At 45.4% G+C, this 20,892-nt stretch overlaps 2 protein-coding genes across 9 annotated transcripts; both read right to left on the reverse strand.

The window, feature by feature from the left end:
* Positions 1-1,067: 1,067 nt before the first annotated feature.
* Positions 1,068-9,599, reverse strand: dbpb (D site albumin promoter binding protein b). Of its 5 annotated transcripts, none has more exons than XM_030370400.1 (5): positions 9,419-9,599; positions 8,359-8,619; positions 6,954-7,529; positions 4,177-4,448; positions 1,068-3,680 (listed from the first exon to the last, which is right to left on the reverse strand). In XM_030370400.1, the coding sequence occupies exons 2-5, from the start codon at positions 8,546-8,548 to the stop codon at positions 3,444-3,446; spliced, it is 1,275 nt and encodes a 424-aa protein (XP_030226260.1). In that variant the 5' UTR covers positions 8,549-8,619; positions 9,419-9,599; the 3' UTR covers positions 1,068-3,443. The 5 variants fall into 5 exon arrangements, with proteins under 5 accessions (XP_030226260.1, XP_030226263.1, XP_030226261.1 ...); XM_030370403.1 differs by lacking the exon at positions 9,419-9,599 and adding an exon at positions 9,008-9,412 and having other exon boundaries at positions 1,068-3,659; positions 4,189-4,448; XM_030370401.1 differs by lacking the exon at positions 9,419-9,599 and adding an exon at positions 9,008-9,412 and having other exon boundaries at positions 4,189-4,448.
* Positions 9,600-11,118: 1,519 nt separating this feature from the next.
* si:dkeyp-69b9.6 (uncharacterized) lies at positions 11,119-20,329 on the reverse strand. 4 transcript variants are annotated; one of them, XM_030370464.1, is made up of 4 exons: positions 20,297-20,329; positions 19,987-20,184; positions 19,494-19,622; positions 11,119-17,568 (listed from the first exon to the last, which is right to left on the reverse strand). In XM_030370464.1, exon 4 carries the CDS (start codon positions 17,343-17,345, stop codon positions 12,456-12,458), a length of 4,890 nt encoding a protein of 1,629 aa, XP_030226324.1. In that variant the 5' UTR covers positions 17,346-17,568; positions 19,494-19,622; positions 19,987-20,184; positions 20,297-20,329; the 3' UTR covers positions 11,119-12,455. The 4 variants fall into 4 exon arrangements, with proteins under 4 accessions (XP_030226324.1, XP_030226325.1, XP_030226322.1 ...); XM_030370465.1 differs by having other exon boundaries at positions 19,509-19,622; positions 19,991-20,323; XM_030370462.1 differs by having other exon boundaries at positions 19,991-20,323.
* Between the last annotated feature and the right edge of the window lie 563 nt (positions 20,330-20,892).

Here is a 20,892-nt window from a genome sequence, read left to right on the forward strand (position 1 = left end):
GTGGGGGGAGGGTGGGCTGGGAAGGGAGTGGGAGTGAGTCTAAAGTGGTGATTGCATCTGGGTGGGTGGGGCTGGCTGGTTGGAGCGTGGGGTGGGACGGGTTGGGGTGGGATGGGGGTCGTAACTTGTACAGCCCAGAAAGACACTCACATCTGGTTTGTGTTGTGGAGAACACTGAGGGTAGAATTCCATTGTGAAGGACCTTTCACCCACTTCAACATATCAAAGACAACACAGGAAAAAACTGTAGGGGGGGGGGGGACCTGCGTGCACTTGCTCCGCCACAACAAACAAACAAGTAAACAAACAAGGGACACAATCAACTGAGTAAACAGATGGCTCAGATGCAGTGACTGACTAAAAACGCACATGCTTGCACTCTTCCACTGATCCGCAGAAGTACAGTACAGTACATACACATGTACGGTAATAATGAAAACACAGCCTTTACACTTAGTTTACACTTAGGTAGTTTTGATTTAACTATGCGATTCTGCAGGCCCTGAAGGTCTCACTGCTAAACGTAATGGTCCTTTTCTCTATTATTGATTTTCCGATCCCCCAATTTAGTGTTCAATCAGTGCAAATAACCAGGTGCTGCTGGCTCCCTGCGCCTGTTGTGTAGGATCGCATATTTGTTCTTTTGTTTCTGGAAAGAATGCAACAAATGGGAACAGGATTGGAAGTTTAACCAGAATCCTGATATCTAGGAATGAAATCAGAAGCGTCTAAACAAAAGTACTGCCGACTTAGACCTCTTGAGCTCCTTCCCTGCTGCTCCAACCCTTCTCCTGGCATTAACCAGAGACTACAATACGATTTTAAATTAATCTCTACACCATAACAGAAGCTATCGAATATAGAAAACAATGTCAGCGATAAGTGATTCACAATTGATACAAGATTCTTTATGTTTCTTGTTGCTGAACTGATGGAATTTTGTGCTGATTAAAGACATTAACCTAAATACAGCCTCGCATTTTTCATACAGAATCTCCATTTACTGAACAAAGATTAGAAAGTCCACAACAAAAACACCAAAACAAAAAAAATCAAAACCAGAAGCATTGAGTTAGAATACACTTTTTTTATTTGAATTTTTCGGGAAATTCTCAACTATATCCAAAGACACCAGCGCTGAATCGTCTGGGCCCCAGGGACACCAGTGACGCATCAGGGGAGTTCAATTAGAGTCACTATGAGACTTATCAACCACCGCTGAGAGGAATCACAAATCATGGGGGATCCTGTCAGGAGAGTGGACGACTACCACCGGACTGAGGTCAAGATAGGTTGAAGGGAAAACCATAGGGGGGACATATGTAACGTGTGCAGAGTCCATACACACACGCTATAGAGAACAAAGGAAATAAATGTCACGTCAAAAGGTAAATTAAGTCCGTGCCGAGTCATTTCCTGGGCTGTGTTAAATCAAGCAGTGTTTTTGTTTTAAATGTCTCTGGAATCCATGGTCAACAAAGATACCAAGATGGCGGCACCCCGTGGAGGGTGGGACGTTTGCCGTGTGTGTGAGGCCCACGGGACCAGTGAACATGGTCACACAACGCTAGATATTTGCCATCGGGAGAGAGGGGGTTCCATTCAGTCTGTGGTCCGCATCTCTACTCAAATCAAAGGTGTTTGAATTGCAACAGACGATCAGAGACCATCGAGGAGGGAAAGAAAAATCTTCAAAACTTATAAGAGGACATTAAGAGGGGGGAGGAGTAACAATCGTAATCATAGCAAGGATAATATAGGTAGTAATGGGGAGCTATTCAACATGGCCATTAAGGGATAAAAAGCACATTCTATCACTGGTTTGACAGAGCTTCTGCTCTTCCAAGAAAAGAAACATTATAATATGTAGTGTACCATGCCTTTGTGTAGGTGATGCGAGTTACACAGAGAATCTCATTAAACACGGTCAACAGCAAAGGGATGTATTACTGAAGAGGAAAAGCAAGAGAAGTATTAACAAAGCGCTGTATATCAACATAGGAAATTTTGGCTTACGTTCATCCCAGAAATCTGAGAAATTAACACCATTCCAATCGATAGGATTTAGAAAAGATACCCCATTTTCTGGAATTAAATTACATTTCTATTCATGTACTCATCTCTCACCACATTCACACTTCTCATAGACCCCCATCAACATCATTATCAAATACCCCCCCTCCCCCGCTCAATAAAGACACCATTTAATCTTGAAGCCAAAAATATATATAGAAATACTTTTTCATTAGACACTACAGTAAATCGATGTGCGCTTCTATGGGAGATTGATGGACTGTTTGAGAATATGTTACAACACTAGATCTATGTTATGCAGTATCTGCGAATGAGGCACAGGGAAAAAAGGTAGGTGGGCAGGAGGGCTTAGCGTTCTGCACGTGTGGAAAGCTTAGTGGAAATGAAGGGGTTTGGCTGAGGAGACCGAGAGAGACTGACGACATGGGCGCCTGTGTAAGACATCCTGAAGGAGCTTGGGGTTTAGTAATCAGGTTAGATGATTTCCTACACACATCTTTGCATCTCTTTTTCATAGAGAAAGCCATGCAAAGATCCAGAGTGACAACATTGGTGGGGCACCCATGTAGCAATCCTAAAAATACAATCTATGGTGGTAGCAGGACTAATACATTGAAACAGGGACAAATAAGTTGTACAATATACAACACACCCTGTCTATTATAAAATACGCCATCGGTATTGGTTGGTATCTGGAAGGTTCTAGAGAACAGTGAACTATGAATACTTAGGAGCAGAATGTGTACATAGTGACATCCACATTTGGTTGAGTCTCTCCCGATGACATAATAACCATCAATTAATAAAAAGGTAGGTGCATGAGTAATATCCACATAAAAGGTTTAACTATACATCTTTAAAGATCATGTTCTATTTTACAACTGAAGATACCAACACTGAACTCGCCACCACTTCCATTGCATCTAATAATACCTGGCTATTGGTCGACCATGTGTTAAGCCCCGCCTCCTGACTCATCCAGCCTGCAGATACCTCTGAGTGTGTTCCATGTCTCTAATATCCAAGTCATGTAGAAAATATACAAAAATTATTCTCCAAATTTGCTCTCCCTCTAAATTGTGTTTACTCCAGTATTATAAAAATATACAATTCTCCATTAACAAAAACCCACAATAGTTACATCTTTCCGAGACACCTGAGCTTCAATATATAAACCATCTTGAACATACATTCATCATCATCGTCGTCATCATCATCATCAACGTCACGACGGACATCATTATCGGCGTCTCCTTCCCTCCGTTCTGTCCGTATTGCAAGCCTAAAAAGTGAGAGTCTTGAAAATCCGTCCGTGTTAATCCTCTCCTCTGTCCTCCTCCTCCTCCTCCTCTTCTCCTGCCCCTCCATCTCTCTCTCTCGGACCCCTGGCCCTCCTCCAGCCTCCAGCATCACGGGTCGGCCAGGTGGTTCTCGTATTTGCTAAGGATGTTGCGGCAGCGGCCAAGTTCTTTCCTCATCTCGGCCACTTCCTGTCGCAGCGCGGCGTTCTCGCGCTCCAGGTAGGCGGCGCGCACCGAGATCTGGTTCTCCTTCAGCCTGCGGGCGTCGCGGGAGCGCTTGGCCGCCTCGTTGTTTTTACAGCGCCGGGACCAGTACTTCTCGTCCTGAGATGGAACATAAGAGAGCTTCAGATCAGCAGGAGAAAATAGCACAGAGACATGGAGTCAGCACAGTGGGTTAGGGTTCAATGAAACGCAATTACACTACATTACATCAAATTACATTACATTACATTACATTACACTACATTACATCAAATTACATTCCATTACATTACATAACATTACACTAAATTAAATTCCATTACATTTAATTTAATTGAAATCCATCAACTTACATTACATTACATTACAGTATGTATGATACAATATTATAAACAACAAATCACAAAAACATGGTATTTTGTAGGTAAGAACCAAGAAATCTATCAAAAATACACATTAAGTGTATCAATTTAGTATTCACCTCATGTTTCTTGGTTATGTGTTTGCTATTACTGAGGCCAATATCACATTAACTGTTTGTTATTAAATACTAGTGCTCATTGACTATTGCATGTGAACAAGACTATTGAACTATTGAAGTGTAAACCCCAGCCGACAGTAAAGGGCCCGAACAGACCTGGAGGCTCACCTTCAGGTCCTCTGGCACCAGCATCTTGCGGGCCTTCTTGATCATGGGCTGCGGTTTGAGCTCATCTTCACTGAAGCGGTGTCTCCGGGGGTCGAAGTTGTCCTGGCCGGGAATGCTGGACAGCGCCATGTCTGAGGGGTCCATGTCGAACATGGCCATCCCCTCCGGCCCGGTGCCAGTGGGTGTGAGCAGTGGGGGGCAGGAGGAGGACGACGACGAGCAGGGGGACTCGCAGGAGTCGTTCATGCTCGTTTGGCTACCTGTGGAAACACAAGTGGAGGAACACATTCAGTTTCATGGTGTTTTCCACCCGTATGCACACTGAGGGTAGGACTAGAGCGCACATTTGGGACGCACAAGGAATGGCTGATGATGGGCATGTATACTGACACCTGCAGTACCACCTACTGAACACCGGGTGGCGATAGAAAGCTACTGTGGCCTTTGTTTAGACAAAAAACAACTCTGCATGCCTCAACTGATTGCTATAATATGGGAGGAAGGCAGATTCTCTATCAACTTGGGATCGCACCGTGGGGAGTTGCAGTGGAAATGGTATTTCCCCGTGGTATTTTTTTCATTATTTCCTTCATAACAGTTTTACTTTCCAACATTATACCAGTACAAACTGTAACAGCAATATATATTCATTCTAAAGGTTGAACATAGAGATTTGAGAATTGAACAATGTGAGCATGATTCAGCCAAGTATAAGTAATAACAAAATTATAGGACTGCCACTCCTGAGTGAGTTTGTATACAAAATCCATGGAGCCCAGATACTAAACCACTTAACACAATGAGCGGTGTTCATGTGACCAACAGGCCAAACAAGCATCTTAAATACAACTTGAATGTCCCGGCCTGGAAAGACATGTAGAAATCTTAAAGGGGCCACGATCTGCACGTTCTCATCCCCTCCCTTTGAAAGGGGGCCTTTAGGTGGGGCCAGTACGGGGCTTCCACTCACCACACCCCCTGTAGGGTCCTAACGTGGCCAGCAGCCTGACTTCCCCTCCCCACTGGAGAACGAACGCCCTGAGCTCTTTGTCTGGCTCTACAAACACAGCCACACACACTATATATAGCGTACACAAACACACACATAGAGACAAACACACACACATGCACACATACTATATACAACCTATACAACAATATACATTGTATGCAGAACAAAATGTTCCACATTGTACTTTATTTATAATAAAACTATTTAAACTGATGATGTTGACTGTTAATTATAAGTTGTTTTTTATTTAATTTATTTTTAAATGTATAGACCTTGAGAAAGCCATGCAAAAATAATTTCTAGATAACACACACACACAAACACACACACACACACTCACACACACACACACACACACACACACACAGAGTGGAAAAGAACACACACTCACACCAACAGTAATGGAGTAACGAAGGATATGTATTTACTCAGTATACCATCCCGTGCAGAGTTCGGCAGCACAGCGGCCTGTTTCCTCTTCCTCTCGTCCACCCTCTCTTTCTCTCTCTCTCTCCCTCTCTCCCTCTCTCGCTCCCTCCCACACGGAGCCCCTTAGCTCCGCCCCCACAGCTCCCAGGCCCCGCCCCTAGTTCTCTCTCTCCAGCACTCAGGGCCTCTGCACGTGGACCAACGCGTGCACATGACTGGAGTGTGTGAGGTGGGGAGAGATTTAAAGACATGCAATCGCAAACACACCACACACAAACGCACGCACACACACACACACACACACACACACACACACACACACACACACACACACACACACACACACACACACACACACACACACACACACACACACACACACACACACACACACACACACACACACACACACACACACACACCCCTCCAGCCTGTATCTGGGTGTTTTGACCCTACTGTACATGAATAATTGGCTAGCAGAGGGCGGGGGAGCACTGACTGTCAGTTCACGTGCCCTGATCTCCTCTGTCACCGTGTCGAGGCGGACTCATCAAAACAAGAGCAACTTGTATTCTCTGTCTCGCGCTCTCCTGCATTTATATTTTAGTTCTTTAACCGCATACCGCTCTGCCCTTCCACCTAATCTTTAACATTGTAAATTCTGAAAAACATAGCAGGCTCTTAACTCTTGGTGTATTACTCTTAACGCTTTACATCATATTTAAGTGAACTTTAGAGTTTGGGTGACATTGTCTGCTGCTGACACTCTTGGACTCCGCCACGGGACGGAGAAATGCTTGGTCACCGCAGTGTTTATGAGGAGCTCTATTGGGGGGGTGGAGGTGGGGGGGAATGCTGAATCACAAAACCATAGGAACATTGGAGGAACACTGCAAAACCTTGCTTGCATTTCAGCTGCAACTACATTGCAGCAGAAAAATAACTCTGCCATGGAGGCAATTAGGGGAGGGTGCAGGTGGTAAAGGTTGTGGTGGTGGTGGAGGGAGGGAAGGTGTCCTTCAATACTAGATAGATGCTGATAAATTCCCTTTGAGATGTTGCAGCGTTGTATACTGATTTGGAAACACACCATAATCAATGGCTTGGAATATTATCACAGCCATACCAGCACCTTAGTTATACTGCTCATATCTCTAGTTACACATTGACTCTACTTCAACCAATCCAGCACACAAGTGTGTGTGTGTGTGTGTGTGTGTGTGTGTGTGTGTGTGTGTGTGTGTGTGTGTGTGTGTGTGTGTGTGTGTGTGTGTGTGTGTGTGTGTGTGTGTGTGTGTGTGTGTGTGTGCTTCCGTCCACTCACCGTGCAGACACTCTGATCCTCCCAGCATGCCTTGCGGCTGCGCCACCTCCAGGCCGATGAGCGAGGGGGACGAGGACGTGGAGGAGGCGGAGGAGCAGGGGGGCGGCGAGGAGGGCGGGCACTGGGAGCTCTGGTTGGGCACGGCCGACGGCGAGGTCTGCGAGGGGACCTGGGCCGTGCTGGAGCTGTTGTTGTTGTTGTTGCTGTTGGGAATGTTGCCCATGCCGTTGTCGGTGAGGAACTCCTCTAAGTCCATGTACTGCAGCTGGAAAAGACCCCCGTCAGCTGGCAGGCTGCGGTCCCACAGCAGAGACCCCAGGATCTGGTTGAAGCCTCCTCCTCCTGCACCTCCGGCTGCACCTCCACCACCTCCACCACCTCCTCCTCCGCCTCCAGCACCTCCTCCACCTCCAGAACCGCCTCCACCTCCAACTCCTCCGCTGTTGGCAGCGCCGCCTCCGCTGCTGTTGGAGCTGCTGATTGTGTTGCTGTTGGAGCTGCTGATTGCGGTGCTGTTCCTCATGGCACAGGTTCCCTGGGAGTCCTCCTCCTGCTCTGAGGGTCGGTCTTTGTCGGCTGGAGCGAAGGGTTCAGAGGAAGGGGATTTATTCGATGTGTCTGTCGGGGTCCAGGTTCCTCAATCGTTTCAGGTTTTTCATGATATGCACACGAAAAACCAAGTATTTTGCAGCCTCTGTTATTTACATCAAGTCCCCCAGTATTCATGGCCTGGCAAGTATAGCCAACAGATGCACTGAGCACGCTCATTCTCTCTCATCCCACTGTCTGTCTGTACATCTCTCTTTCTCACTGTCTTTCTAGCATTGCCACACAAACACACACACACACACACACACACACACACACACACACACACACACACACACACACACACACACACACACACACACACACACACACACACAGATGGACCAGATGGTTGCTGAATTGTAGCATTAATCAGGAAAGGAAATTCATTTGTTGATATAGCTAACATAATCTTCTTAACAAATCCTTTATAGTTACTGACAGCTTTTTTATGTAGAAAAGCAAATATTCACAATTCATTTACGTTTGGTATTGTAGCAATAGGTCCTTGCGTCATTGTAATCTAGAACCTACTTTAAAGTTGTGGCTTGGATTAGGAAGAATGTCACTCAGGAGATACTGAGATGCAGAACGCATATGTTTGGAGAGTACGATTTTTGAATTTAGAAATAAATTTGCTTTAGATAGTAAGTAGTAGAGTCTGGATAACAAATACTGATAGTGAACATGTCATGAGAATGCAGATGAACACACGTGAAGGATGATGTGGTTTGCTGCATTCTAACTTTACAATGACTAATTTACTGCAATGAATTGTGACATAGAAAGATGAAGTTTGTTATTGTGAAATTATCACCTTTCACTTCAGGCGTCGTTTTCACACGCTGGTCCCCCTTCATTGGGTGCTGCAGGAGGGATTTCAGCCCGGCCATGGAGCTCTGGTGGCCCCCGGAGAGTGAGGCTCCAGGCGGAGGGCAGCCGCTGAACTGCGTGTTGGCGCCGGCCGGGAGGTCGGGGGTCAGGAGCTGAGAGAGCTGCCTGGACATCCTTGACCAGATGGAGCCGTGCAACGAAAACTTGGTCGGGAAAGGAGATCAAGAAAACCGCTCTGGAACACCTACCGAATAAAAAAATAAGGTGAAAAAATGTGTTAAGCATGTGTATGCCTGTGTGTGTGTGTGTGTGTGTGTGTGTGTGTGTGTGTGTGTGTGTGTGTGTGTGTGTGTGTGTGTGTGTGTGTGTGTGTGTGTGTGTGTGTGTGAGTGTGTGTGTGTGTGTGTGTGTGTGTGTGTGTGTGTGTTTGTGTGTGCGCGCGCTCGCGATTGCATGTGCGTGAGAGCGTGAGAGAAAAAGAGAGGAATAGTTTAGTGTAGTGCCATGATGAGCAAATAGAGTAATATAAATGATATAATACGCGTTGTTGTTTAATAGTTATCTGTAACAGCGTATTACTGTGTGGTAGATAAGTTTAATAAACATTGGAAACGAATCAGGTGCGACTTTACCTTTTTCCTTATGGGCTTTTATGTTTGCTCAATCCCATGAAGAATCATTTTCATGCGAGCAGCCTTTTCCATAAAGTTCGGATGCAATATCTTCCTCTCTGCAGATAAGCCTTCCTTTTCAGTGGATCAGTGTTTGAGAAAATAAGTCTGAATTGTCGTACAACGAGTCCATAAAAACCTACAGCCCAAATCGTAATCCGTAGGCTGAGCGACAATTCTAAAAGTTTAAGAAAATATCACCGGTTAAATGTCGACTGTTGGATACGACACCGAAAAAAAAATACATAGCAAAGAAAACAACGTCCGTGTCCAAAACACCAAATGAAAACAACGCGTAAAGAGAAAACGCAGCGGAGAGAGCCGTGCTTCTCCGGTCCTATTGGTCAGATGACAAGTTGTATTACTCTTTACCTTCTATCCTGTCGCGCTCTCCAGTGTGTCGGGAGGAGGAGGAGGAGGAGGAGGAGGAGGAGGGGGGTCCTTCCTGTTTCTCTGTACTTTTTTGCATCCGACACACACATATAGTCACGGGCACGGTCTTGAGTTTGGGCCGCGCGACGGCTGTCCTCTCAGCTGGAACGAACACGGGCAGTTCACGTGACGTCACGTCGTGCAAGCCAAATCGCAAGTGGGGCGTGGTCTAGAGGAGCCTCAATATTGATGAGACACACCCACCCTCGTGCCACACCTCGAGGAGGCATCCCGTGTGCTGTTGTTTTTCTGATCGAGTTGACAGATATCAAAACAATGCATTTCCCCGCACACTGAAATGCGTCGTGTGTAGTGGCGAGTAAGCTTTCTTGTCATGTATGAACATGTGATTTGGCTGTAAATGATGTGTGCAAAAATATTATTTATGTATGTGTATTTATAAATATATATATATATGTGTGTGTGTATATATATATATATATATATATATATATATATATATATATATATATATATATATATATATATATATATATATATATATATATATATATATATATATTTATTTATTTATTTATAAATGTATATATAGTACACTAAATATATATACTGCTATTACAAACACCTCAGATTTAGTTAAATATTACTCTGTCGGCCTGTACTGTGTTATAATTAGGCTGAGGATCGTATATCCCATGTCTCTCAGTAATCCAGAGAAAACGTGAGTGTGTGCCGCTTTTCAGGCGAGAGGAATGCAACAGCACGTTGCTTCCTTGGACCGAATCAGCCACGGTAAAATAGCTTTTCCAGGGCACGTGTCCCAGACACGCGGCAATGAAGTCTGTCTGCTCGCCGCTCTAGTTTTGATTGGTTAGAGAAAAACGTGTCTCCGCCTGTACCACGTTCCCATTGGACAGAACTAGGTCAACTTCTCCGCCCCGTGGATTCCCCGATGCTACAGCCGCGTGAGACTAGTTCGAAACACAAAAGCGCGAGGTGTCGCGGACTACTGTACAGAAATACACGCGCATGGTATAGAAAGCGCCGTATGAAATCCCGTTTTCTAAAAGTGGACATACAGGAATACAAGAATGGGGCCCAGAGTGAGGGGATGTACATGTTTTTTGTTTTTATGGCTGACGAATTAACTAGTAACTTGAGTTTTAAAGAAATATACTCAACGCAACATCACTTTTCACAATGCTGCCATTACAAGGTTTTCCTATCTGATGACATGTGATACTGTGATGATCAGTTTGATTAATGGAATAATGGAGATAAACATTATTCTTATTAGATATGTTGTGAATTAAGCAGCACATGCCCTGCCATTAATCACGAATATCATATGCATTCGTTTCATACCTACAGAAGATAATCTTTAAGTAAAATAAAATACAAATTTGTTTTTTAACGGTAAACTCGAAGCAGCACACCACACAACCTCAGAAAAAGCCCCCCCCCCCCCCCCCACCCGTGTGAAATACATGTGACTGCTATACTCAACCTTACAAGCAGACTCAGTGCAGAAATGAACTACCTACTGCCATCTGGTGGCATTTATGTAGCCTACATGTGAAGGATTGCACACATATTTCATATGGTAGGCACTCACACATATTGAAAATATAAGTTTCATCCCCATATGCAAAGTCTCTCCAATGAAATTTTCCTAAATACTGTATTCAAATGGGATTTATTGATATTTCCACTACATTATCAAACAGTAAAATACACTTCTGTGACACAATTGTATTCAATACCTCCCCTATTGTCGCATTGTCAGAGCAACAATATCTCAGTTTAAATTATGAACACAGTGGAAACACTTGAGAACACTCATGGTTTATTTAATGCTGAAATATAATCAACTACTCAGTAAATAAAGTGATATAAATCTACTTGGAACTATCTTTTTTTCTTTAGAAGAAAAAACAAGGCTTTAGAAGGGTGTGAACATTACAAATGTGAATAAAGTGACGTAATGTACACAAAACGATTTTGTTTGGAACAAAACAAGGCTTAACATGATTGCAGTTCAGCAAAATAAGGATTAAACACAGAGGGAGTTATACATGAGAGGCATGTCGACTGATTGAGTTACACATACATACATGTAATCATACATTGCTTCTATGATAGGTCCTTGTCTTAATGTCTACTGTGCAGTAGAGACAATCACGGCTAAAAAGACCATACAGATAAAATAAGTAGACGTATTTAGCCTCTTTTCAATCTCTTGGTATAAAAGCTATAACATCTTAAACAAACTAAATAGAGTGACATGGAAAGCAAGGCTTTTTGTTAAGTTTCATTTTAGCAGGAGTCCATATACCGCCCACTAATTCACGCTACTTGTGATCATGATTCTAGAGAATTAGCACTTTTCCAAAAGTTGATACTAATAACCTTTAGGGATGTACAGAATAAACCATCATCACAGGTGGGATTTCACAACCTCAGTTCTTAAAAAAAACTGACCAGAGAACAAACATGCACCAACAAGCTGACTATCAACAAATATATTTGTTCCAACGTCCCTACTTCTAGTTAATGCACTTTACATTTTTTAAGAAAATCCTCAGAGCTTCTAAAGGAAGAACAACAAGTTAAGGTACACAGCAGAGACAGTTATAATACAGCAAATTATGTAGAAGGGATGCTAGTGAGGACTCAGAGACGAGAAATACATTAGCAGGTCATGTCACTCAAAACGTTTCTAGTAACAGCACAGTGTCAGCCAAGCATAGTGGCAATGCACTTAAGGGGTTAATGTTCCTATGTAAAAAGTCACTTATTTGAGCCACTTCCAATACATTTGGAAGAATTGTAAGTGACGTTTTGATAGGATGCTCTACAGTAGTTATTAACACAATCCAGTGTTATCGTCGATACAGAAACCAGGCAAGTACAACAACTCTCCAAAGGCAACTGCTCCTCTGAACTTCCTTTCCACTCTACGTTAACCATTCCCATATGTCATTTGTATTTTAGTCGGCGACTCGTGAAGATACTCTCAGTATCCGTACACCTCCGGTTGGTATGAGCTCTCGCTGCTTTCTTCTTGGTTCCCACTCTGTGCCGCCATTTTGGACGGCTTCAGGCTGAGAGTGGACCCCCGCTGGGACCCCTTGGCCCTGCGGCAGCAGAAAGCTCTGTGCCGCTCCAGGAGCGTGGCATTCCAGAAGCAGGCCGAGCAGCGGCGGCAAGAGAACGACCCTTTGGCACGGTGGGTCGCTCGGTGTATAAAGGCGGCCAGAGGACTGGGCGACTGCCTCCCACACACGCTACACTGCAGACGCTCCTGGGGGGACAAGGCCTTCTGTGGGTGTTTGAGAGCCCTGTGAACCAGCAGCCCTGCTTGGTAAGAAAACATTGCGTTGGGGCATATTGGGCAGGTGAAATTCTTGACAGATTTAAGGGACCTCATAATCTGCACCTTTGCTCCCCCTGTGGTGACGAGCTCGTAGCCTCCCCCTCCGTGTTCCCCCCCTCTTCGAATCTTTAAAAGTAAAGTGCCTGGCTTTTTATTTTTTAACCTCAATCCCGTCGCTGACCCCGTCTTCCTCCACCTGGTGCTCCGTTTACCTCGAGCTGTATCTGATGCCCCCCATTTGGTTCCCATCTCTCCCCTCTGGAGGGAGTTTTTTTTTTTAGCTGGGCGCCTTTTTATTTCCTCGGGCGAAGACTGGAGGCTGGGCTCATGATGGTGTTGGTGGGACTGGTGGGTACTGAGGGGGGGATGATTATGATGCTGATGATGATGATGATGTGAATGGTGATGATGAAGGTGGTGATGCTCGGTGGACGGGAGCTCCGTGAGCGGCTGGAACGGGGCGGTGGTGTGCAGCGTGTGGCTACGCGAGCCCGCCGGGTAGATGTGCTCCCCCTTGACTCCGGCCGGGGAGTGCTGGTGCTGGGCGGGGATGACGGTGGAGTTTGAGGGCAGGGGCTGAGAGTAAGGCAGAGCGTTAGAGGCTGGGGGCTGGGCTGTGGCGGTGTCGTAAAACAAAGGAGAGTAACCGGCGGGGGGCTGCGGGGCAGCCTGGGGATGACCGTGAGTCACGACGCTGTGTCCTCCGTGGGATTCAGCGGACGGAGCCATCTGTAACAGCACGTTGGTGGCGGCCTCGCTCTCCGAGGTGGACTGACCCACATCCGGCCCGCCCCGGCTTTCGGCCGAGCCGCTGCTACCCTCCCGCGGGTTGGACTGCTCGGTGCGTGTCAGTCCGTGCTGCGATTGACGATGTCTGGTGAGGCTGTTGGAATAGGCGAAGGCCTTACCGCACACCTCACAGCAGAATAATTTTTCACTTCCACCTTCGTGCACCGTCTGGTGATGGGCAGTCAGATGGAAGTGATGGCGGAATGACTTCCAGCAAATAGCACAGGTGTAGAGCCGGGGTGGGGGTTGGGTGTCGGATCCTTGAGGCTTTACATCTTGAGCATATGAGTAATAGGAGGAGGAGGTGTTTGCCTCGTTCTGGCTTCCATCTTGGGACCCCCTACACTGGGTGTTTGGGTTAAAGCTGTTCAGAGTCTCCCCAGCTGGTGTGGTGGGAACCTCTTCTATCTCCCCTTTCTGGTGGAGCTTGTTATGCCTCCTGAGGCTTTGGGAGTAGCCAAATTCTTTCCCGCAGATTGCGCATTTGTAATTCTTGGCCCCAGAGTGAACCGTTTGATGCTTGCTCAGGTGAAAGGCCTCTCGGAAATATTTTCCGCAGACAGAGCAGTGGTGCGACTTCTCGCCGGTATGCACGCGGTCGTGCCTACGCAGTGTCTCACGCCGGGCGAATCCCTTGCCACACACACTGCAGAGATACGGACGGGGGAGACCACTGGGTCCGGATCTGGGCGTATACTGCCTGCGTTTAGGAGGTTGACCAGGGGCGTTCGGATCCTTTTTGGCTCGTGGCTTTCGGGGACGCTTTGGTTTGACATTAGCGTTCTGTGGGTTACCGTTCATGTTCCCCTGATTCACCCCACCTCTGAAGCTTTTATCTATACCAGACGTGGATGATGGTGAGCCCAGGGGACCTAAGCCTAGACCCCCTAACAAGCCCCCAATAATATCTCCCCGGTCATCACCCCTGTTTCCGCTGCTGCTGGCTGCTGTTATAGCAGAAATAGCATGATTGACAGAACTGGTCACATCGTCTTCTGAGTCATCTAGCAGAGAGGATAGGGGCAGGTGTGGCTGTTGTTGTTGTTGGTGATGCTGGTGATGCTGGCTTTGACTCGGGGGATGAGGATGCAAAGTTGGGGCCAAGGGTGCCTTTCGTAGTGCGGGGCCTCCCATCCCACCCCCACACGGGGAGGCACCCGAATAGCACGGAGAGGGGTTACCTTGAGAATGGTGGTCATCATGGTAACCTGTATATCGATTACGAGAGTAGTCAGAGGGATATTTACCATCTCCTCTGTCCCTCTCGTTTGGATTCCCTCCCCTCCCGGGTTGAAAAATACCATCACAGACTAGCCCAGATTTTGGCTCCCCTTCCCCCACCACAATGACACCATCATCCTCTTCAGTTTTCCCATAAATCACACCTCTGTTCACCTGGTACGTTTCCCCATTCCTACTCCCCGTCTCACTACTGCAACCTAGTCTGTCATTCCCATCCAGGCCTGTCTTGTCGCACCTCTGTTTGGGACCCCTACCTGGCTTGCCGCACGTTCCCGAGGCAGCATGGTTGAGAAGAGAGGTGCTCTCTCTAAAGGAGCGTCCACAGGCTGGACATCTGAATGGCTTCTCTTCATGAATCTTCTCATGACGAGTCAGTGACTCTCTGCGGTTAAAAGCACGAGAGCAGGTGGAGCAGCCGTAGGGCCGGGCCGACGAGTGTATGACCCCATGCTGTAGTAGGTGTCCCTTCTTTTTAAAGCCCTTGCCACAATCAGAGCAACTAAACATCTTATCTGGGCTCGAACAGGAATTAACAGAGGGCGGCGCTGTGTCTTGTGTGGAGTGGGGAAGGCTTGGGTCTAGTTGTGCTTTGATGTGAATTGGATTTGGGCCGGTCGCAGATGTGTTGCTTGTACCTGCTGCTGTAGGTTCATGCATGCGCAGATGTCTTCGAAGACTCGACAGGTGATTAAAGCTCTTGTTACACTCCCCACAGTTGTAGACGCAGTCCTCTTCAGGCTGCGTGGTATTGTGTTGCAAGGGGCCTTGGTTATCTCGTTTGGAAAGGTGTGAATTATTATTAACCTGCACTGAAGCCACAGTAGAGGGGGCAGAAGAAGAAGAAGAAACTACAGAGGATGAGGAAGAGGAAGCATGGAGGGCGGGGTTCTCCCCTCCAACGCCACCTCCAATTAATGCCGGTGGTTGACCATGGCTAAGCCCTCCTCCACTACTGCTTGCATTAGGGTTCCCACCGTGGCTGCTATGCCCATGGCTACTGTTGCTGTTACTACTAACATTATCAGATTTTCTCTGGGGTAAGTAGCCCGCCATCGCTTTCTTCCTCCTACTGCTGCTACCGCTTCCCCCTCCACTGTTCTCCCCTTTACCATCATCTTTTGACAAGGACAAATGAAGTGGTAAGGGGAGGGGCAAGCCAGCCTCCTGCTGCATTAGGGACGCTATTTGATTAGATGAGAGGACCGGGATGCCCTGGAAGTCAAAACCACTCAGGGAAGATGGCTGGGAGCCTGGGTGGAGGTGGTGATGAGAGTGAGAGTGAGGATGGGACAGGCTGTGGGGTGGCAGTTGTTGTTGCAGTGGAGGCTGCTGCGGGGGCGGCTGTGGCTGGGCAGTAGAGTGCCCGTGGGAGTGTGAAGAATGCAAAGCTGGCGGTGGAGCAAGGCCGGAACTAGAATCCCCACCTGACTGACTTAAACCTATCCCCAGGTGGTTGTGGGTGCCTTGTTGAACGAGAAATTGCTCTAAACTAGCATTGGCAGGCACCCCAGAAAGGAAATACTGATTAGCTGCCAGCATGCAACTGAACTGTTGATGAAGGCTGCGTGCATCAGACTGTGTCCCGACGAGCTGATGCCCCAGTGTACTGACTGCACTGCTGCTCGAAGGGTTGTTAGAGGTGGCCACAGAGCTAGAGGGGGACGGAGAAGAGGAAGAGGGGCCAGGGGATGCTTGAGGGACAGAGAGGCCAGGATGTAGGGGAGGAGGGAGTGGAGGTGCAGATGTTACCAGTCCTCCTAAACCCCCAGAACTCCCACCAGCACTGCTTCCCCCAGCAAAGTGCTCAAAGCGGCTCACACTGGGGTGCAGCTGCTCCTGTGCTAGTGGGCTCTCAGAAGGATGGAAGGACCGGAGGAACTGGGGGTAGCTGGAAGAGTGGCTGGAGCTGCTGCCACTCATCTTACTGGACTTGGAGCGGGAGCTTTGGGACGAGGAAGGCTGTTGTTGGAGGGGTGGGGGAGGAGGGGCGCTCATTTTGGCAAAAATGGATGCAGAATCTGAAAAGGCGTTGCTTCTGGACCCCTGGAGGGGGCCCAAGCCCAGCCCGGAAAGAAGCGCTCCAGAAGACTCAGCCTGTTGCTGCTGCTGTTGAAGCTGATGCTGGTGCAATTGAACTTGCTGTTGATGCTGCAGCTGTCGGTCTAGACCAAGGCCTTTGAACTGGTGTGCCTGGTGCCCACTTAACATCTCTATAATGTCCAAATTGTATTTTCCAAATTGGAACATTTCCCACTCACTGGCACATGGGGGTGTCGGGGCCACACCTCCTGCGCCTGGCCCCGCGACGATGATCCCACCGCTGCTAACGGAGGCACTCCGTCCGAACGGCGATGCTATGTTACTACTTCCTCTGGAAAAGCTGAAGTCCGTTCGGCTTGAATCTAAGCTCCTCCCAATGACACTGCCGCTACTGGCTCCTGGACGGTTGCTTCGACTGCTGCTACTTCCTCCAGAACGTCCGCTGACCTCACTCTCCATTCAAAAGGAGAGGGGACAGGTCTAAGAGACTTGTTTGGTTTAATAGTGTCTGTAGGGGACTTAACAGGTCTTTGACTGAGTTTGACTGATCACTAGATTATTGCAAAATAGCACACAATGTTTTTTAGGCAGTTGTTCTAAACTGGTTAGGGTGTTCAGATCCATGGTTTTCCTTCATCCAGGAAAGTGTCACCATCTCCATTCTGCCAGAAGGTTCCTAGAACTTAAAAAGACAAATGCGGGGCAGATAAAATAATGGAGTGGAACAGTGAAACGAGTCACACAATATCCTAAAGCTATTTCACATATTTTCTATGACACATAGCTAAATATCCACATTTCCAAAAACCTATTATGACAGCATATTCATTTTTTTTATTTGAATTGGCAAACAGTATCACTCACCTGCCAGATATCCATAAAGCATACCTTGACCAGAACCATTTTTGGCGTTTAGTCCTATTTGATTCTCTGGCACCATTTTACTAATTCCTATTATGTAAAAATGTGTTATTGGAGTGTGTTAATCGGGCCAGGGTTATTCACTGCTAACAAACTATGAACCATCTGTCAGAGCTTGGGGAATACTCTGGGTATCCCGAACTCGAACCATTTAGTATTTAAATAAACTCTTCATACTGTACTCACTATTTTTTTACTATTTAGTGTTATTATTATCGAAAAGTACTTGGTTAAGTTGAATCTGTGAGTCTTAGATAAGGTTTAATCGTAATTACACATTGCTAAAGACAAATTGAAAGAATAAGCCGTCCAACAGAATCATTTCATAATAACAGCATAACAAGCAATAACAAGCAGTGCTGTTATTCACAAAACACTGAATTTCGTCTGTTTTTGTTGTGATTCACTTTTCCACTATGCAACTTGTTATAACAAACTGTATCAAGTTTGATTGACATCGACAGGGTGATGGGTCCGAGGCATGCTAGGCACTTTTGGTATTGCGATACGCTTTAGAAAGAATCATCCACCAAATGGCATATCAAATATTTTCCGTCTAAAGTAAGTTTTATTTTATAATTCAAACTGTTCCTTTATTGTTATCATTCAACCAATATCCATTTGATTATTTCATTCAAAATCATCATAATCGATTGTTTGCTGTTGTCATTTTGTATTATTAACCATGTGTTACCTATCTTTCCTTTTTATGCAGTTAATAATGGCAATGGTGTGGTCCACCATTTACAGATAGTATGCAAACATAACAACATAAGAAACAACACTGTTTTTTTTCATCTTAAGCGATTATGCAGAGAGCCAGAGAGAAAGAGACAGAGACAGAGAGAAAGAGAGAGAGAGAATACTTATTGCAAGGAGATTTAGAATGTTAATAATATGGAGAAATGTCACTGTTTAGCGAATTATTCTTTGTTTATTCTTTCTCTGAATATAATTAGGGGATAGGAGTGAATGTTCACCAATGTAGGCCAAAATGTGCTTATGGATAACGTGTTTACAAAGTCAAAACGTTCCTTATTTTCACCGTAATAAAACCATTTTTACGTTTTCTGTCATTGCAGAAATTAAGATTTTAAAACAATCTGCATTATGGGTGTTTCATCAACAATACAAATACATTTTTAAAAAAAAGCAAAAAAACTCAAACAAACTTTTCATCCTCAAGTTACAGACATTTATTATTTTTTTGTTTTTATTAATCATGAAATGTGAAAAACAGTGAGTTTGTTTGTACTTTCCCCATATGTTCAGAAATGTTTCTGCTTGGGGATTAGAATAAAGTTGTAATACAAATGTCATTACTAATAAAATACAAGATAGTGATACAAAGAAAACATGATTTTTGGATTATATTGGTTTGAATTCAAGTTTTAAATGAATAGGCTGTCATTAGTGGGGAGTCAAATTAACAATGTTCAATTCAATTTCGTATGAGCAGCACCACACCAAATCGGATCAAAAATATAAATATCATAGCCTATTAACATCATGTTATAAACCAACGTAACAAAAAAACCTGACCACTGAAATCCCTAATGAAAACATACGACACAATTCCTAATACGTTTAAGACAATAACCCTTAAAACTTCCAATTGATGATGCATTAAGATACAATTATTGGTTCCTAGTGTAGATTGCCTTATAAACAACGCAATTTGCTCACCTTTTATATCCTTACCGTGTCCCTTAATCCAAAGTAACGGCACAGTGTGGAAGAGGAGTCCCCTGGCCGAGGAGGGGGATGTGTTATCACCTATTGGATTGCCTCTCATTTTAATGGAAATACGTGACCCTAAAGAAGAAAAACACATTCACATCTGTACTGAACGGGTATACAGTGTAAACAACACGAATACACTCACTTGCAATGCATGCATGCGGTTTTGGAAGCGCACTTGTTCAATCGGTTAACTATGCAAAACTCCACAGTTGTTTACAAGCATCATACTTTGCACCACAGAGTATGCTTTAGGTTTTTATTTCAACCGCATGCAAGATGTCACAGGCTATCGTCTAAACCCTATAACAGAGCACAGCTAACGCAGGCCAATACTCCCATCCGCTATAATAAATAAAAAACTCACAGTCGGACTAATGTAACGTTGTGCTGTGCTGACGCTATATATCCGCGTAACGTATATTCTGCAAATGTTTACCTACGCATCGAGATGGATGAGGCCCGTCACGCCTTCTCCGTCCGGCTGCTCACCGTCCTCCGCCGAGTCCCTGTCTGCGTGCTGTTCTCCCCTCGCCAGCCACAGCCATTTTCACTGATGCTGAGCACCCGAAAGAAGACACTTTACTCCGTTATAACCAGCCGTAACGGAAGCTGTGACACTACCGTCGACATGTGTCTGCGGAAGTGTGGAAAAAGAGCAGACGGTAGTGTTGTTTCGTCGACCAAAAACAGTTTTGATAGTCCGCAATAATAATCATTTGGGGTAAAAGTGAGTGACGTGTGCTCACCATTGGCCCTTTCCGGCCTCGGTAATATTTCCGGGTAGCCCCGTTTCAGCATGCGGACGTTTTTTAACCCAGGACCAATTCAACGGTTGTGATGCATTTCATTGATAAATACAAGTCTGGTTTTTCATTTTATTGTTATACCTGTAGAATGTTCATGTACAACTTTCTGACATTGTATTCGGATTTTACTTTCTGATTCACTTTATTCCATGATTGTACAAATGGACGATGCTCATGCCTACCTCAATTATATTGTAACGTAGCCTATTGCTTTTAACGATACAGTGGGAATTCAATAGATCACAAATGTCATTGGTTACAATTGAAATAGCCTTGTGTTGCCTCTCCCACGTTCCTGGTGAAGAAGGATACCTGTTAATTGCCAATTGGATCCTTCAACGAAGTACAAAAATACAATTAGATATTGCCGGGGAATCATCCTTAGGTGATGGTTTGGTTTATTGATAAATGGTAAATGCCTTGATGTAGACTATTTTAAGTAAACCTATTTGTCAGTGAAACAAATAACACTAGACACACTTATAGTATTTTCTATCTATTTATGGTAAGTTGTTTACATGTTATAAAATGGTTAA

This window comes from Gadus morhua, chromosome 11 (assembly GCF_902167405.1).
Source record: "Gadus morhua chromosome 11, gadMor3.0, whole genome shotgun sequence".
Lineage (NCBI taxonomy): Eukaryota > Metazoa > Chordata > Actinopteri > Gadiformes > Gadidae > Gadus > Gadus morhua.

Bases quoted from the DNA above. Each gene is read 5' to 3' on its own strand.
- dbpb (XM_030370400.1), bottom strand. From the start codon at position 8,548: ATGTCCAGGCAGCTCTCTCAGCTCCTGACCCCCGACCTCCCGGCCGGC. The intron at 7,530-8,358 runs GTGATAATTTCA...CCTTCGCTCCAG, and splicing joins AACGACGCCTGAAGTGAAAG to CCGACAAAGACCGACCCTCA. The intron at 3,681-4,176 runs GTCTGTTCGGGC...GCTGATCTGAAG, and splicing joins ACCTGAAGGTGAGCCTCCAG to CTCTCTTATGTTCCATCTCA.
- si:dkeyp-69b9.6 (XM_030370464.1), bottom strand. From the start codon at position 17,345: ATGGAGAGTGAGGTCAGCGGACGTTCTGGAGGAAGTAGCAGCAGTCGA.